Source organism: Capsicum annuum, chromosome 4 (assembly GCF_002878395.1).
Source record: "Capsicum annuum cultivar UCD-10X-F1 chromosome 4, UCD10Xv1.1, whole genome shotgun sequence".
NCBI classification, from domain to species: domain Eukaryota; kingdom Viridiplantae; phylum Streptophyta; class Magnoliopsida; order Solanales; family Solanaceae; genus Capsicum; species Capsicum annuum.
In genome coordinates, this window is record NC_061114.1 from 226,502,519 (window position 1) to 226,521,543 (window position 19,025).

The window sequence follows — 19,025 nt, forward strand, 5'->3', positions numbered from 1 at the left end:
CGAAGCTCGGTCTTCAGCCGCCGCTCCGTCTCCAGCAGCTGCAGCTCCATCTCAGCACCGGAATCCCCCGGAAGCCGGTCAACACTGGAATTGGTTTCCGGCTTGGTCTACAAGCGTAATCCGGTGACTTCTAACCTTTGTTATTTCGTTATTTCAATATTTCATTTTATTTCATTATTTCATATTTCATTCTTCGTATTATGCTAGTAGTAGCCCCTGTACCTTGACTTGCGTGGGATTTGTGGATATTGTCTGTTGTCTGTTGTTGCTGTTGCTGTGGTCGTTTCTTGCACTGCTTTGGATTGAGTTGTCGGCTGGGAATCTGTATTGGGGGCTGTGGGTGTTGAGTCCAGTGGGGTTTGCCCCCTAATTGAGCATAGTTTTGTTTCGGGAGTATTTCTTTGAATTTGTGTGAGCCTTGTATTTCCTTGCTGCTGCTTTGATACTACCACCGTGTATATCTTTATATTTTCTTATACTTTCGTGTAGTTGTGGCTGTGGGCGGTAATGGGTGGATAGGGTCATGTCCGAGGGGGTTGGGGCGTGGGGCCGTGGTGGGGGCGGGGGATGAGGAGAGGGCGGGAGTGGGAGGGAGGCCAAGGTTTAGGCGCGGGGGAAGGGGGGAGGGGGGTAGTGGAGGGCGTGTGGATAGTGACGGTAGGCTGAGGGTTGGGTCTTGGAATATAGGGACCCTTCAGGGTAAGTCCATAGAGGTTGTGAAGATTCTTAGGAAGAGGAGGATCAACATTGCGTGTGTCCAGGAGACCAAGTGGGTAGGGTCTAAGGCTAGAGATGTGGATGGTTACAAGCTGTGGTACTCTGGGAGCGAGAGGCATAGGAATGGAGTTGGCATCTTAGTAGATGAAGAGCTTAGAGGTCAGGTAGTGGAGGTGAAGAGGATCAACGATAGGTTGATGACTATTAAGTTGGTCATTCGGGGGTTTACCCTGAACGTGTTTAGTGCTTATGCACCGCAAGTGGGATCGGAGGGGGAGGAGAAGATGCGGTTTTGGGAGGCTTTGGAGGAGGTGGTGAGAGGCGTGCCTAGTTCGGAGAAGATTGTTGTAGCAGGGGATTTCAACGGGCACATCGGGGCGTTACCGGGAGGCTTTGGTGATGTGCATGGTGGTTTTGGTTTTGGGGAGAGAAATGAAGAGGGGGTGACCCTATTGGAGTTTACGAGGGCCTTTGGGCTGGTGGTGGTGAACTCGGGCTTCCCGAAGAAGGACGAGCACCTGATCACCTTTCGAAGCGCGATAGCCAGGACCCAGATTGACTTTTTATTGCTTAGGAAAGGGGATAGGGCGTTGTGTAAGGACTGTAAAGTCATCCCGAGTGAGAATCTTTCGACCCAGCATAGGCTCTTGGTTATGGATTTGGGTATAAAGAAGAACAGAAAGAGGAGGAGTAAGGAGTGTAGACCTAGAATTAAGTGGGGCGGCCTGACGCCAGTGAATGCGTGGGAGATAGGGGAGAGGTTGGCGGGAATGGGGGTGTGAGAGTGTAGGGGGGACGTGGATAGTATGTGGGACAGGGCGGCAAGGTGCATCAGGGATAATGCAAGTGAGGTGTTGGGTGTTTCTAGGGGCTGGGCCGGGCACCATCGTGGGGATTGGTGGTGGAATGAAGAGGTGGAGAAGAAAGTGGGGACCAAGAAAGGGGCGTATGCTAAGTTGGTGGAAAGTAAGGACGAAGAGGAGAAGCGGGTAAACAGGAAAGAGTACAAGCTAGCGAGGAAGGAGGCTAAGTCAACAGTCACGGCAGCTAAGACGGCCGCTTTTGAGAGCTTATATGCAGGGTTACAGGGGAAAAGAGGGGAGAAAAAGTTGTTTAGACTCGCTAAGGCTAGGGAGAGGAAGGGTCGTGACCTCGATCAGGTGAGGTGCATTAAGGGGGAGGACGGTAGAGTGTTGGTGGAGGACGGCCACATTAAGAAGAGATGACAGTCGTACTTTCATAGGCTCTTGAATGACGAAGGGGATAGAGCTATTATGTTAGGGAAACTGGAGCACTCAGAGGAGTGTCAGGATTTTAGTTATTGTAGACGTTTTAAGGTAGAAGAGGTTAGACAGGCTGTCCGCAGGATGCGAAGGGGTAGGGCGACGGGGCCGGATAAGATACCGGTGGAGTTTTGGAAGTTCGTTGGAGAGGCTGGTGTAAGGTGGTTGACTGGATTATTTAATGAAATCTTCAGGACGGCAAAGATGCCCGAGGCTTGGAGGTGGAGTACCATGATCCCTCTCTATAAGAATAAGGAGGACATTCAGAGTTGCAATAACTATAGGGGGATTAAGTTATTGAGTCACTCTATGAAGATCTGGGAGAGAGTGGTCGAGGTGAGGCTGAGACGGATAGTGTCTATTTCGGAAAATCAGTTCGGATTTATGCCCGGCCGCTCGACGACGGAGGCAATCCACCTGGTACGGAGGTTGGTGGAACAGTATAGGGAAAGGAAGAAGGATCTGCACATGGTGTTTATCGACCTGGAGAAGGCTTACGACAAAGTCCCCAGGGAGGTGTTTTGGAGATGCTTGGATATGTATGATGGAGCGAAAACCCAGGTGAGGACGGCGGGAGGAGACTCAGAGCATTTCACTGTCCTGACAGGATTGCATCAGGGATCTACTCTTAGTTCCTTTTTGTTTGCGTTGGTGATGGATGTGTTGACGCGGCGTATTCAAGGGGAGGTGCCGTGGTGTATGCTTTTTGCAGACGATGTAGTTCTGATAGATGAGACTCGAGGGGGTGTGAATGACAAATTAGAGGTGTGGAGGCAAACTCTTGAGTTTAAAGGGTTCAGGGTGAGCAGAAGCAAGACAGAGTATGTGGAATGCAAGTTTAATGACGTGAGGTGGGAGAATGAGGTAGTAGTGAAGCTGGAAGCACAGGAGGTATGTAAGAGGGATAATTTCAAGTATCTTGGGTCCGTGATCCAGAGTAACGGTGAGATTGACGAGGATGTCTCGCACCGTATTGGGGCGGGATGGATAAAGTGGAAGCTCGCGTCGGGGGTGCTGTGTGATAAGAAGATGCCGCCCAAGCTTAAAGGCAAATTCTACAGGGTGGTAGTCCATCCGGCCTTGTTGTATGGAGCGGAGTGTTGGCCAGTTAAGAACTCCCACATCCAAAAAATGAAGGTGGCAGAAATGCGGATGTTGCGCTGGATGTATGGGCTGACTAGAGGGGATAGAGTTCGGAATGAGACTATCCGGGAGAAGGTTGGTGTGACTTCAGTGGAGTGCAAGATGCGGGAAGCACGATTGAGATGGTTCGGACACGTGAAGAGGAGGGGCATGGATGCCCCGGTCTATAGCTGTGAGAGGCTAGCGTTGGATGGTTTTAGGCGGGGTAGGGGTAGGCCGAAGAAGTACTGGGGTGAGGTGATTAGGCGGGACATGAAACAGTTACAGCTCACCGAGGACATGACCCTAGATAGGAAGGTCTGGAGGACGCGAATTACGGCAGAGGACTAGGGCCAGTTTGGGTCGCTAGTGTAGGGAATTACTTGGTGGGGGTTTTATTCCTGTTATGATTCCTTGTTCCGTGTTCCATGTTGCATTACGAATCTGTGTGCTTTCCTCTGCTCTCCTCTGTTTTATATTACTTATGGGTGCCGTATTTATGCTATGTAATCTGCTTCTGTGCTTTACTATGTGTTTGTGTGGTATCTCGTGCCTTGAGCCGGGGGTCTATCGAAAACAGCCTTTCTACTTCTTCAGAGGTAGAGGTATGGACTGCGTACATCTTACCCCCCCAAGACCCCACTAGGTGGGAATACACTGGGTTTGTTGTTGTTGTTGTTGTATTCACTATTGCAAATTAAAATGACGGGAAAAAGAATGGTTAAATATTTTGAGAGGAAAATTGAGGGGCATTAAGGTCATTTAATAAGTTAATGCATGTGTTAAAAATGTTTGTATTACTAATACATCAAAAATGGAGTGTATTACTAATACACACTTCAATACACTATAAAGTGTATAAATAATGTTTGCTTTAGTTATACATTGGCAAAAAAACGTAGCAAATAAGGTATTAATAATACACATTAACTAACGCATGCATTATATTTTTCAACACACGCTTCCAAATGACCCTTAGTGGTTGATGAATATGCAGTACACATTGTTAATTATGCAGTTTAATTAAATTACTATATTTGTCAATTTTTATATATTTCAATGTATCCAACATTTCTTGTTAATAAAATACCTTGCTATATTTCCATAGTTGAAAATCAAGAACTTTAGGACCCAAAGAAAAGGCAATTCATCTCTCAAATCACCCCACTGGACAAAGTATTTGGGTCCAATGGCAAATAGTGCCAATGGAGAGGACTAAGCTCAAACATCAACCCATGGACCTTGGGCCATATAAATCTGACCAAGCTGGTTTTCAATAAAGAAATTATGAAAATAATTACAAATTCCAACCTTACTGAGTAATTATAAAAATCTTAACAATTATGTATTTTCCTCAGATGTATCGAAGAGCTAATTATGTATCTTGACAAACCCAAAATAGCAAAAAATGTATCGGGGGCTAATTATGTACCTTTACAGAGGAAAAAATGTATCTTCGACAGATGTATCAGGAGCTAATTATATATCACGATACATCCAAAATTGAAATTTTCAGTAGTTGTGCAAAATATCAGAATTTTATGTAATGTAGCTCCAAACTATAGGAATTTATTGTTTGCAATTTTTCCTTTCGTCTTTATGCTAGAAGTAACAAAATAATTTACTTTATTTGTATTTTTGAAGTTCAAATTTATCCGTGGAAGGAAAATTTAAACTCCATTTCCATAAATTTATTTGTATTTTTGCAGGTTAGTTTTAAAGTACAAATAAGTGTATATTGTGTATATAGGAAGGAAAAAATTGTCAAATGATCTACTGAGCTAATACCAACATCTACATGTACTAATCTAGCAACTTTTAGGGACCTAAGTGTTATCACTAGCACTGATATTAATCATGTATCTACTAATCCAGCTGTAATAGTTTAATTTGTTATTATGGATATATCATATATATACAGGGGCGGATCTATTCATTGCGGTGGAAGTAGCACGCCACCCGCAAACTTCGACGAAAACTCTATATATATAGCTATATATATATATATACTAATATAGACAAATATTAAATCTGTCACTTGTAATATCAAAATAATATCTAGTGCAAGTGGCAAAATGTCATTTTTGTTGCTCCTAGGTCACGGGTTTGATCCCAGATTGAATCAATTAAAATTTTAAATGTTAAAACATTGTTTTTATTGATAAAAACAGAGAAACATGTGTAGTAAGCAGTAGTGCAAGTGGCAAATCACCACTTTTGTCGCCCCTAGATCATGGGTTCGATCCCAGATTGAAGCATTTAAATTTTTAAATGTTAAACATGCGTAGTAAGCAGTAGTAGACTCTAGTTGACTTAAGTTAATACTTAATATTATTTATTTAATTTTTAGAGAAGGTATAATCTAATCTCTTATTTCTCTCATAAAAAAAAAAAAAAAACTATTTCCATATATCAAAACATCGACTCTTTTTGTACTTCAACTCTTCAAGTTTGCTGCCTACTGCTGCTCCGTTGCTTGCTGCCCGATCGATTCTCTATCCTCACTAGCAAAAAGCTCATCATTGATCGTTTTCAGAATATGAAAATTCGTCGTGGGCAATTGTAATGAATTATGGATATTATGACGTTAGTAATATTATTAAAAGTTTAAATTTGGTCATTTTATTACTATTCTTTTATTATTGATTGATTTGTTAATTTTTCTATAGACTGAAAATATGAATAATCTGATTAATTTAATCGATAAATTTACTTGACACTCAGTAAATTCGAATCCTGGATCCGCCTATGCATATATATACGTTATTACCCAAATAAAAAAAGTCAAATGATCTTCCTTAAAGAATGGTTTCATTTATTAAGCTCTTTGGTTTGGTGAGAAGGTAAAAGAAAAGTTGGTCTAGTGATATACGAGTTAGGTTTTCTTTTATTGGTTTATTTTTTGGAACCAAAACACAAAGCAGACAAGTGTCGAGAAAACATTTTTCATGTCAATATAATGCATGAAGCCAAGGTCAAAATGAAGATTGATACACAAATTATTTTCAAAAAAGAAAGTTTGAAGTATCTCGACTCTATAATTTAAGAAAACAGGGGATTGATTTTGACATCGCACATTGTATTAGGGTGGGTGAGTGAAATGAAGGCTCACGTCAAGAATATTATGTGATAAGAATGTGTCACCAAAACTTAAAGATAAGTTCTACATAATGGTGATTAGACCTATGTAATTGTATGAGTTAGAGTGATTGTCAATCAAGGACGTACATGTTCAGAAAAGAGGTAACCAGAATGAGGATGCTTAAATAGATGTTTGAGCATATTAAAAGATAATAAGATTAGGAGCAACGTTATAAATGATAAAGTGGACTGATCTAAGTGGTGGACAAAGTGAGAAAAACAAGACTAAGATGCTTTGTAAAGGCGTAGGGGTGAACTAGTTTGGAGGTCCGAGAGGTTGCTATAATCAATTTTAGCAAAGGTATAGATTTGTGGGGTGGAGGTGGGGGTGCGTGGGGTGGGGTGGGGGGCAGAGAGGAAAGAGAGTGGTAATTAGACAATACATGACAAACACATTTTCAACTTACGGAGAATACGATATTGGATAAAAAGTTGTGAAGGACGGAGCCAAGTGCTGTCATACTTTTATACGGCAGAGGCATGAATAATCTCTCCTCTTTAATCTTCTATATCTTAGTTGTTATTAGTAGCATAGTATCTTATTCTCAATTTTCACTTTTACAAGTTGCTTCATTTCCTCTATGTGTCTTGCTAATTTGTTGTTATTATTTGTTTCTTAGTTCTATTTTGATTACCCTTTTTTGAGTAGAGGATCAATCACAAACAACCTCTGTACAACACAAAGCCAATGTTAAAATCAACTCTCATCCTATCTCTTACACCTATTTTATAAAATCGGAAAAGGGCCTAATTTGCCTTTTAAGTATAAAAAATGGTGTAAATATATCTTCCTTCCATCTTTGGACTCTAAAATTCCCTTCTCATCCACCTTTAGGCTCAATAATGCCCTTTCCATCCACCTTTGAAATCTATCTTGCCCTTTTTCTTAATATATCATTTAAGAAATATAATTAAAAAAAATTTATTTAACACGACTTTTTCTTATTGATTGAATTTTTTGTTATTCAAGAATCAATTAATCAACAAACCTAACCAGATTCGCCTAATCCAACCCAATTCAATCCAATCCGAACCAAATTCCAACAAGCTGTGCAGGGATTATAATACATATATTTGCAATGCACTGATTATTTTTTCGTAGGCATTTTGTTCTTTAATCTAACAATAGTGTAAGGTATATATAAGTTAAAATTCGAACCATGAGTTTATTTTGAAATAGTCTTGAACTGTTGATAGGTTTGATAAAAATATAAAAGGTAATAGTTTTTATCTTTTAGCATCTAATTCATGTAGTGTTATTCCATGTGATAGTAGGTATAAACTATACTCTAGGATTAGCTATGCAAGATTGAAAATACAAAAACACTGGATAAAGCAATACTAAACATTATACCATGGTTATCTGATCTAATACAATAAAATGAATGATGCTTAATGTTATGTAGGATAAGAAACGAGCTTTGAAATTAAATTCTTTTTATGTACGTTATGTGAGCAGAAATAATCGATTTGGATCAATTTGTATGACTCCGATGATCTGTCTTAGGTAACATAACTTGGAAATTTCGTTTCGAACTTTTGATATTTGCAGTTTTGTAGTTATGAACATACTGCAAATTGCATATAGTGACCTCTAACCGCCTTGCTTTTGTTTTCTTCAGAGAAGGATTTTCTCTTTTAGGTATTAGGATTTGGGTTGGATTGAGTCTAGGTGGATCGATTATGTTACTTGATTAATACCTTAGTTGATTAATTCAATTTTTACGAATAAAAACTTCAATCAATAAGAAGATGTCACGTGTTGAATAAAAATTTTGATTATTTTTCTTAAATGATATGTTAATGAATAAAAAGGGCAAAATAAGCCCTAAAGATAGATGAAAAAGGCATTTTTGAGCTCAAAGGTGGATGACAAGGGTATTTTAAAGTCCAAAGATGGAAGGGGCATAGTTGCACCATTTTCCATACATGAAGGGTAAATTAGGCTCTTTTCCGTTATAAAATTCCACAGCATATATTAGTGTTATTATTACATGCTCAACTCTCGATCCCTAACTTGATTCGTACTCTGACTCTAATTTCGATCCAAATCCTAACTCAACGCTTAAGAAAATATCTTCTCTTTCCTATCAAACACACCATTTATTTTATTTTATTTTTGTAAAAAACATAGATCTTGCATACCATTAACCATTAAGGGCTAATCTTTTACACAATAATAAAAAGTAAATAAAATGAAGGGAATTTTTTTGAAAAAATTCAACAAGTAAAGTAATTTTAAAAAATTTCCAATAGTAAAAAAGGATACCTCTCGGTCTCCATTTCATTTCTTATACGATAATTATAAAATTATAAATTAAATGACAAATTTTACTATCTTACCATTTACCCATAATATTCATTAGACATAAGAACGAATACTGAAATTATATTTGTTCACATTTAATGTATATTATTAATTATAAAAATAAAATAAAAATAATTAATATTGATTTAGTAATACCCACTTTTAATAAAATAAAATGACTAACTAAAATGATTCGGTGAGAATAATGTATTACTCATTTATTTATCCAATCAAAAAGTACCAAGTAGATCCACCAGCAATTAAGCTATTTTTAACTTTACATTTCTCCATAGTCCTTACCATAATTATTTCTCTGTGTATGTGAAACTTCCGATCTACGCACCTCTTCCTTTTCTTCTCTTCCCCCAATTCCCCTTTAGCGCTTCACTCAAAATACACACACACCGATTCATACTAAGTACACCTTTTCCCCACCAGATCTGAGTTAAATTTGACAGCAAAATCAAAATCCAGTTAGGGTTTCATATACACACAGCAAAATTAATCGAGCATTGAGCAAATTTTGTTTGTTGAAAGATGTTGACGAAGTTTGAAACGAAGAGTAATAGAGTGAAAGGACTGAGTTTTCATAGCAAAAGGCCATGGATCTTAGCTAGTCTTCATAGCGGTGTGATTCAGTTATGGGATTATCGTATGGGAACTCTTATTGATCGATTTGATGAACATGATGGCCCTGTTCGTGGCGTTCATTTTCATAAGTCCCAGCCTCTTTTTGTATCTGGAGGTTTCAATTTTCGCCTTTTTTTTTTTTTTTTTATTATTGATTTTATTATTGAGTGATTGATTTTGGATCGAGTGATTTTTGTTGATGAATTGATGTGTGATCTATGGAATTAAAATGCTAATGTTGTCTAATTAGTGAAATTCGCTATGAAAATTTGTTTATGCACTAGTTTGGAGTTTATTTGATCTATGTGATCAATTGCATTGGCTAGTGTATATCATTCACATTGTGCTTTTATATGCACTTGATATGTGCTAGTATGTTCTCGTGGCGTTCAGTTTCATATGTCTCAGCCTCTTTTCGTATCTGGAGGTTTCAATTTTCGCCCTTTTTTTCCGCATAGCTATTATTGAGTGATTGAGTTTGGATCTATGAATAGAGGCGTGATCTATGTAATTAAAGAACTAATTTGTTGAATTGGTGAAATTCGCGATGAAAATTTGTTTATGCACTAGTTTGGAGTTTATTTGATCTAATGTGAATCAATTGCATTGGCTAGTGTATATCATTCACATTGTGCTTTTATTATGCATTTGAAGTAGGCTAGTATGTTCGTGGCGTTCATTTTCATAAGTCTCAGCTTTTTTTTTCTTTTTTTTTTTTGTATCTGGAGGCTAGTTTTCATGATTGAGTGGTGGACTGTGGATCTAGTGATGTGAATTGATGAGTAGAGGTGTGATCTATGAATCAAAATGCTAATTTTGTCGAGTTAGTGAAATTCGCATTAGAATTTGTTTATGCACTAGTTTGGTAGTTTTTTTTTTTTTTTTTAAGTTTATTTGATCTATGTGATCAATGCTGTTGTCATCATTCACATTGTGTTTCTGTATGCATTTGAAGTATTGTAGAATGTTATGTGGTTTTGTGAGTGTTTCGGTTTTGTGTAACATTTGTATGTTTCTCATATCTATAATTGGTGCTATTGATTTCATGATTGAGTTTGGATCTGTAAATAGAGGTGTGATCTATGTAATCAAAATGCTAATTTTGTCGAAATAGTTAAAATTTGCGATGAGATTTTCTTTATGCACCAGTTTTGTAGTTTTTTTTTAAAATAATTTATTTGATCTATGTGATTTCCTATGCATTTGAAGTATTGTAGATTCGCGATGAGAAATTTGTTATGCACTATATCGGTAGTTTTTTTTGTTTTAGTTTATTTGATCTGATCTATGTGATTGATGGCTTTGGCTAGTGTATATTACTCTCATTGTGTTTTCTTTTCTATTTGAAGTACTGTAGATTCGTGATGAGAATTTGTTTATGCACTAGTTTGGTAGCTTTTTTTTGTTTTTTTAGTTTATTTGATTTATGTGATCGATGACATCAACTAGTTTATGTCATTCGGATTGTGTTTTTATACTCATTTGAAGTATTGTAGCATGATATGTGATTTTGGTGAGTGTTTTGGTTTGGTTTATTTTTGTATATTCTAGATCAGGTGGAATGCCCTGTGAATCATAGAACATTTATATGTGATCTCACTTTTGGTTTTGTTCATCCTTGAACTTCTTTAGAAGAGGTATAATTGATTCTTTTTTGACCGATCGATTAGCATTTCCGTTTACACATCAGATATTTAGTGTTTAATCAAAACAACTGCATACCCCGTTAAATCCCACAAGTGGGGCCTGGGGAGGGTAGAGTGTGCGCAGACCTTACCCTTGCAGTTGCCGCTACCTCATGAAGGTAGAGAGGCTGTTTCCTGAAGACCCCCCGCCCGGCTCGAGCTAGTATTTAATCAAAACACAAAGATATTTAGTGTTTAATCAAAACAAATCATATTGAGTAATTTTATTCACGTTGTTTGTATATTTCTGTTTTTAGAAGGCCCAAATAATTCATGACATTGTCAAAATCTAAAAGAACTGTTAGATCCTATGTACACTCAAGGCTCAATTCTAATGCCCATATTTATATTGATGACTGGTAAACTGTATGGATGTGATGTATACTGCTTCTGCAGTAACAAATTTATCTATCATGACAAAGACAAATGAATTAAGTGAATAAATAAAAACAAAAAGTATATGTTAAACAGAATTGCAAGTCTTTGTTCTCATCTTTTATTTATTTGTAACATTTCTAAGGTAATATGTTTTTGTACGCTTGCATAATTGAAATTCCGTATTGGACAGTTCTTAGTGTATTTAAACACTTGTAACTTGTTTGCTACAGGAGATGACTACAAGATAAAGGTCTGGAATTATAAGCTGCATCGCTGCTTATTTACTCTGCTTGGACATCTTGATTATATTCGCACTGTCCAATTTCATCATGAATATCCTTGGATTGTCAGTGCAAGTGATGATCAGACAATCAGGATATGGAACTGGCAGTCTCGCAATTGTATTTCTGTCTTGACTGGGCACAATCATTATGTGATGTGTGCCTTATTTCATCCCAAAGAGGATTTGGTTGTCTCAGCATCTTTGGATCAGACTGTTCGGGTCTGGGATATTGGTGCTCTAAGGAAGAAAACTGTTTCTCCTGCTGACGACATCTTGCGCTTGAGCCAGATGAATACAGACTTCTTTGGTGGAGTAGATGCTGTTGTGAAGTATGTCTTGGAGGGTCATGATCGAGGGGTTAACTGGGCTTCATTTCACCCTACACTGCCCCTAATTGTGTCTGGTGCAGATGATCGCCAGGTGAAAATCTGGCGGATGAATGGTATGCACTGTAATCTTTAAAGTTTTTCCACACGCCAGCTGTAAATGTTGTTTTCTCACATATCTGTTGAACCCTTAGCACTAAATTTACACAATTGGTTGTTAACATAAATCTTCAGTTTTGTGCTATTTGACTTAGTTACTGTTATATATCATTTTAGCAATAGTAAGAGATTTTTGGTTATCCACTTGGCCAGAGAAGTAGGATCTTCGAATTTGTAGAACCTCTTGTCAGTTAACATTAAAAACTTGTCAGCTTGGAGCTCCTTATTCAGCTAATACTCTGTACCTTGCTACGTCCAAGATAGTGAGTGATAGCAGCTTGCATTTATATCTATCTCTAAAGCTTGGTGAAGCTAATTATACTCCTGCTGAAGTGTAGTTTCTTCTTGGCACCTGTAAAGACATGAATGTTTTCCTTAATTGTTGTATGATCAGGAGAATCATACATGATGTAAGCTCGAGGCCTTCTCTATTCTTGGAGAAGAAAGTTCACCTTGAATTAAATTGGTGGAAAATAGGTGCTGCTTCAGATTGGATTAGGCTGTCTGCTGTTGGAACCATAAACATTTTAATGCATTTGATGATGTTCTCAGGTAACTAGACGAGACTATACACTACTAATTGTTTTTTGATATTTCTAGATACAAAGGCCTGGGAGGTGGACACATTGAGAGGTCATATGAACAATGTATCTTGTGTTTTGTTCCATTCAAGGCAAGATATTATTGTTTCAAATTCAGAGGATAAGAGCATTCGAGTGTGGGATGCTACAAAAAGGACTGGTCTTCAGACTTTTCGAAGGGAGCATGACAGATTCTGGATCCTTGCAGCTCATCCTGAGATGAATCTTCTAGCAGCTGGTCATGACAGTGGAATGATAGTGTTCAAGTTGGAGAGAGAGCGCCCTGCTTTTTCCGTGAGCGGGGATTCTTTGTTTTATGTGAAGGACCGTTTTCTCCGTGTGTATGAGTATTCAACTCAGAAGGAGAATCAGTTGATACCAATTAGAAGGCCTGGTTCAAACAGTCTGAACCAAGGTCCAAGAACACTTTCTTACAGTCCTACAGAAAATGCTATTTTGATCTGTTCGGACACAGATGGGGGCTCCTATGAACTTTACATTATACCTAAAGACAGTTATGGTAGGGGTGAAACTGTTCAAGATGCGAAAAGGGGAAGTGGAGGATCAGCAGTTTTTGTTTCTCGGAACAGGTTTGCGGTGCTTGAGAAGAGCACCAATCAAGTCCTGGTCAAAAATCTGAAAAATGAACTTGTTAAGAAAAACCCTCTTCCCACTATTACTGATGCAATATTTTATGCTGGCACCGGAAACTTATTGTGCAGGGCAGAGGACAGAGTTGTTATCTTTGATCTGCAGCAGAGAATTGTTGTTGGGGAGCTGCAGACTCCTTTCATCAGGTATGTCGTTTGGTCATCTGACATGGAAAGTGTTGCTTTGCTTAGCAAGCATTCCATAGTAATAGCTGATAAGAAGCTTGTGCACCGTTGCACTCTTCACGAGACAATTCGTGTCAAGAGTGGTGCCTGGGATGACAACGGAGTCTTCATATATACAACACTTACCCACATCAAGTACTGCCTTCCTAATGGAGATAGTGGAATCATCAAAACCTTAGATGTCCCAGTTTACATTTCTAAGATATATGGGAACACTATCTTTTGCTTGGATCGAGATGGCAAAAACCGTCCTATTATTATTGATTCAACTGAATATATATTCAAGCTGGCCCTGCTTAGAAAGAGGTATGACCAAGTTATGAGTATGATAAGAAACTCCGAGCTCTGTGGTCAAGCCATGATTGCCTATTTGCAGCAGAAGGGTTTTCCTGAGGTTGCTCTTCATTTTGTCAAGGATGAGCTTACTCGTTTCAACTTAGCACTTGAAAGTGGGAACATTGAGATAGCTCTTGAATCTGCTAAGAAGCTTGATGAGAAAGATCATTGGTATAGACTTGGGGTGGAGGCCCTTCGGCAGGGCAATGCAGGTATTGTTGAATATGCCTACCAGAAGACGAAGAATTTTGAGAGGCTCTCTTTCCTTTATCTAATAACAGGAAACTTGGATAAGTTATCAAAAATGATGAAAATTGCTGAGGTAAAGAATGAAGTTATGGGTCAATTTCATGATGCCTTGTACCTTGGTGATGTTCGTGAGCGTGTTAAGATTTTGAAGAATGCTGGTCATCTTCCCCTTGCATACGTCACAGCTACTGTGCACGGGCTCAAGGATACTGCTGAGCGTCTTGCAGAAGAACTGGGTGATAACGTTCCATCACTGCCAAAGGAGAAGAAAGCATCTCTCTTGCAGCCCCCAACTCCCATTTTGGGTGGGGGAGACTGGCCTCTACTGATGGTGACAAAAGGGATATTTGAAGGTGGTTTGGATGCTACAGTCAGGGGTGGACATGAGGATTATGAAGAGGCTGCAGATGCTGATTGGGGTGAGTCACTGGATATTGGTGATGTGGAAAATCTGCAGAATGGGGATATCAGTATGGTGCCGGATGATGAAGAAGGAAAGGAGGAAGTTGACGAGGAAGGAGGATGGGATCTTGAGGATTTGGATCTGCCACCTGATACTGACACACCAAAGATTGCTTCCAATGCTCGCTCCTCTGTTTTTGTTACCCCAACCCCTGGAATGCCTGTCAGCCAGATTTGGGTCCAAAAATCATCTCTTGCTGCAGAACATGCAGCTGCTGGCAATTTCGATACTGCTATGCGGTTGCTGAGCCGACAACTAGGGATTAAGAACTTCTCTCCATTAAAGCAGTTGTTCTCTGATCTTCATATGGGAAGCCACACACATCTACGTGCCTTCTCCTCGGCACCAGTTATCTCTTTGGCAATTGAGAGAGGTTGGAGCGAGTCAGCTAGTCCCAACGTGCGCGGTCCGCCTGCCCTTATCTTCAATTTCAGTCAGCTGGAAGAAAAACTTAAGGCTGCCTATAGGGCCACTACTGCTGGGAAATTCTCTGATGCTCTTAGATTATTCCTGAGCATTCTTCACACCATTCCTCTGATTGTGGTTGATTCAAGACGTGAAGTGGATGAGGTCAAAGAATTGATTATCATAGTGAAGGAGTACGTTTTAGGTTTGCAGATGGAAGTTAAGAGGAAGGAATTGAAAGACAACCCTGTTCGTCAGCAGGAATTGGCTGCCTACTTCACACACTGTAATCTGCAGCTTCCACACTTAAGACTCGCATTACAGAATGCTATGACTATCTGCTATAAGTCAAGCAATCTTAGCTCAGCGGCCAACTTTGCTAGGAGACTATTGGAGACAAATCCAACCAATGAAAACCAAGCGAAAACTGCCCGCCAGGTTCTTCAAGCAGCTGAGAAAAATATGAGAGATGCTACCGAGTTGAATTACGACTTCAGAAATCCTTTTGTGGTATGTGGCGCAACATATGTCCCCATATACAGAGGCCAGAAGGATGTCACTTGCCCCTATTGTACTACTCATTTTGTTCCATCCCAGCAAGGACAGCTTTGTACTGTTTGTGATCTTGCAGTTGTAGGAGCAGATGCCTCCGGCTTGCTTTGCTCACCATCACAGGTCAGATAATTTCTGTTTTTCAAATCAGCTCATTTGGCCGTCATTCAGAAGCTTCCGGTTCTACATTAGAAGTTAGGGACGAGTATTGACAGGCCTGCTTTTGATCGGGTTGTACCTTTGGTTTATATTTGTTTTGGTTTATGCTATAGTTTTATGAACCTAATTGCCCTTCTCTATCAGTTTCATGATTACAATTTTGATTGTAATAAAGCATCTTGTAAGTTTTTGACTTGGACCAATTCTTTGAAGCTTGTTCGCCTAGTCTCTTTCAAGTCATAAGCTGTAAAACCCCGGGGATGTGGAACTTTTGGATGGCCTTTCGTTGTTTGACATGAAAGACCGAAACTGAAGCTCGATATAAATGTACGTTGGTGCGGAATTTGGATACTGCGAAGTCCTAACCACCGATTTTCTTTCATTTCATTTGGTAATTCATTGCTGGTTTTAACGTTAGTAATGGTGTTGTGATTGTACTTCCAGGAGCTGTGCAGAACTAGCTAATGAATATATTAAACCCTATCATGGAACTATTATAATCGTTAAGCTTCTGATTACATAAACAGAATACACACACACAGAGAAAAAAATCATCAGTAAATGCTACGCAGGCTTCGTTTGGGCCAAGAAGTTTGTCTATCATTCACCTAAATGGACTATGGGCTATTGGCTCTTCGTTCAACAGCTTTGTCTTCTTCTCTTGGTTTCAGCTTAATAGCCCTTTGCCCAAACTTGTCACTAAATTTTACACTCGAAACAATTTCTGCTTTTCACTATACTATATGTTGATATAAAGCACTAATTAATAATTATGATTGAGGCAACTCTTTTGGAAATTTAATACACCCAACACTGGTAAGCTCTTCCATTTTCCAGTTGAATTTCTTCTTACTGTTGTGTTTACCAAACAACTTATTGTTATTACCATTTAAATAGTCAAAGGTCAAAAATTCGAAATTCTGCAGCTAGTAGAGCCTATTACTTAAACGATAATTTTAAGATAACTTTGGCCATTCTCATGTAATATAAGTTGCTTAAATCTTTTAATTTGATAGATTCAAAGAGGTAATTGGGAGTAGTAGGTTGCTCTTCAAGGATACATTACAAGTAATTTTCAACGAAAGATACTCAAAAATCAGAAATGAATATAAAAACAGTAAAAATATGCTAACACATTGATATAAAGCACAAGAACATGTCTGGCTGTTTCTGGATAGTAACATGAATTCTTTGCTTTCCAAAAGATTATTTCACTTTCCCTATATATTTGAATGGTGCTTTCCTTTTTTGCAATTAATAACTCTATAAAACCTACCTTCATAAAAAAATAAAAAACAAAAAATAAAAACATAGCTAATTATAATTACCTAGCTTAGCTTAGCTTCCAATAATATACCATATTTGCTTAGGGTTGTCAAAAGTTGGTGGCCTACCATGTGGCTAAGGTAAAGTACTATGGCATTGCTTTACACTGTGGTTAAAGATTAATGTTAACTACAGAGTAATTTGCTGTATTAAAAATTACATTTAGATGAAAAGTGTGTGATCACTTTACTAATCACCTAAGTTAAGTATAGTGCTTTTAATTAGTGGATTAGAGTGCAATAATGCAAGATTAAAGAGGATCGATCCATTACTTCCTAATTAATTGTTCAAGTCTAGAAGAAGTAGTGATAATTGCTCTACGAAGACTCATACTAGTTAAATTACCTAATTAATTCTATCACAATTCACAAGGTAGGACAAGACAATATTTATGAAGATTGGAAGGGTGCGAAAATGTTCATTCTAATACTTGAATTCAAGCTCCTAGCCGGGAGTCTATCGAAAACAGCCTCTCTACTTCTTCGAAGGTAGTGATATAGACTGCGTACATCTTACCCTCCCCAACCTCACTTTGTGGGAATACACTTCCCTGGGCCTGTTGTTGTTGTACTTGAATTCAAGCTCCTATGCCACGAAATGGGCTTATGAGTTGTTTTGTAACTTAGGCACCATGAAACCAGTGCTAATTTCATAGCTATCGATTTAACATATGCATGTAGTTCAAATAAAATCAATAAGATCAAATTTGGGGTTGCAATTTTGTGTTGTGAACTTAAATACCATTGAAGAATCTTAGCTTCTTCTTTTTTCTTCGCTTTTTATCCTCGCAAAAAGGCTCCTTTTATTATTTCAATTTACTAAGAAGATTAGTGTAAGCAATGGCGGAGATGGGATTTTGAAGAGGCGAGTGAGAACATCGATTTTCTAGAAGATGAATGATTTTTTTAATATGACTTGAACAAGCCTAACTTTTTAACTTTTTAAATTGAGTTAGACTCATTTCGAATTTATAATATTGCATGTTGGGCCCCAATATTAAATTCTCACGCACCTGATGTCTAGCCTTGTGTGTAATGCAGGGTGTAAAGGATCTCACATCGGCTCTTTAAATTTATTATATTCAAATTTTATTTTCTTTAATATTATTACACATGTATTATGACAAATGGAGAATTTCACACAAGTTATTTTCTAGAAGAGAAACATAGGAATTATTTGTATGGTTTACAAGAATCAATCTCTCTATAAGTCTATAACCTACCCTTTCATTGATTCGAAGTCCTTTTTGTTAGTCTTTTTAATTTTTCTATTTTTATTTTATTTTTTCCATATCATCATTATGCTAAAAAACGTGGATAGGCTAGTGGGACCCACGAATTAATATGACATGGACCCACCATGTGATGACTAGGATGGCCCCCGCCCTCCTCCTCCTTCGCCTTTATTACTATGTTTTAACTCTAAGTTTTGATAACGACTTGTGAAGGAACTTTCCATATATTCATAACTATAAAAGCAACAAAAATAAAAATTGTTTTACCTAAAAACCCTAGAAATATATCAAAAAAAGGTGTGTCAAATGAGCGGGTTGAACTGAATTTTAAAATGTCAAAAGGAGATGAATGTTATTGGTATGCTTAGATGTTACTTATAGGGATGAAGCGAGTTGCGCCGCAATGAGCTAAAAATCAAATCTCACCCTGCCTCTCCAATTCTTACTAAATTTTAAATTAGATTCTTTTTAATATAATTTGTTTGAGCTCCTACTAAAACCTTTTCCTTATGTTACGACTATAAAACCTATCAAATAAAAAATGTATTTTTAAAAATATTTAGATTGTTTCTCATTATGCAATCAATCTGGACTGCAAATCAATCGTTTTAAAATAAGTTGAGCTAAGCGAGTCAAGATGAGTACAGTTTATACAATAATGAGTTATTAACTGGTCAAACATAAACGAATCGGACGAGTGATGATTTTATGGACTGATTTTGACACCATACATAAAAGCACCCTTCGCTCTTCGATCTGTCTAACTTTTAATACTTTTATTTAAATCCATATACTAGTACTAGTACTAGTGCTTCTCTTTTTTTTTTTTTTTTCTCACTTGTAATTATGTGT

The 19,025-nt window shown here is 38.0% G+C and overlaps 1 protein-coding gene across 1 annotated transcript; it reads left to right on the plus strand.

The window, feature by feature from the left end:
• The first annotated feature begins 8,721 nt into the window (after nt 1-8,721).
• LOC107866937 (coatomer subunit alpha-1) lies at nt 8,722-15,816 on the plus strand. The gene is made up of 3 exons (XM_016712984.2): nt 8,722-9,316; nt 11,495-11,989; nt 12,633-15,816. The coding sequence occupies exons 1-3, from the start codon at nt 9,109-9,111 to the stop codon at nt 15,584-15,586; spliced, it is 3,657 nt and encodes a 1,218-aa protein (XP_016568470.2). The 5' UTR covers nt 8,722-9,108; the 3' UTR covers nt 15,587-15,816.
• The last annotated feature ends 3,209 nt before the right edge of the window (nt 15,817-19,025 follow it).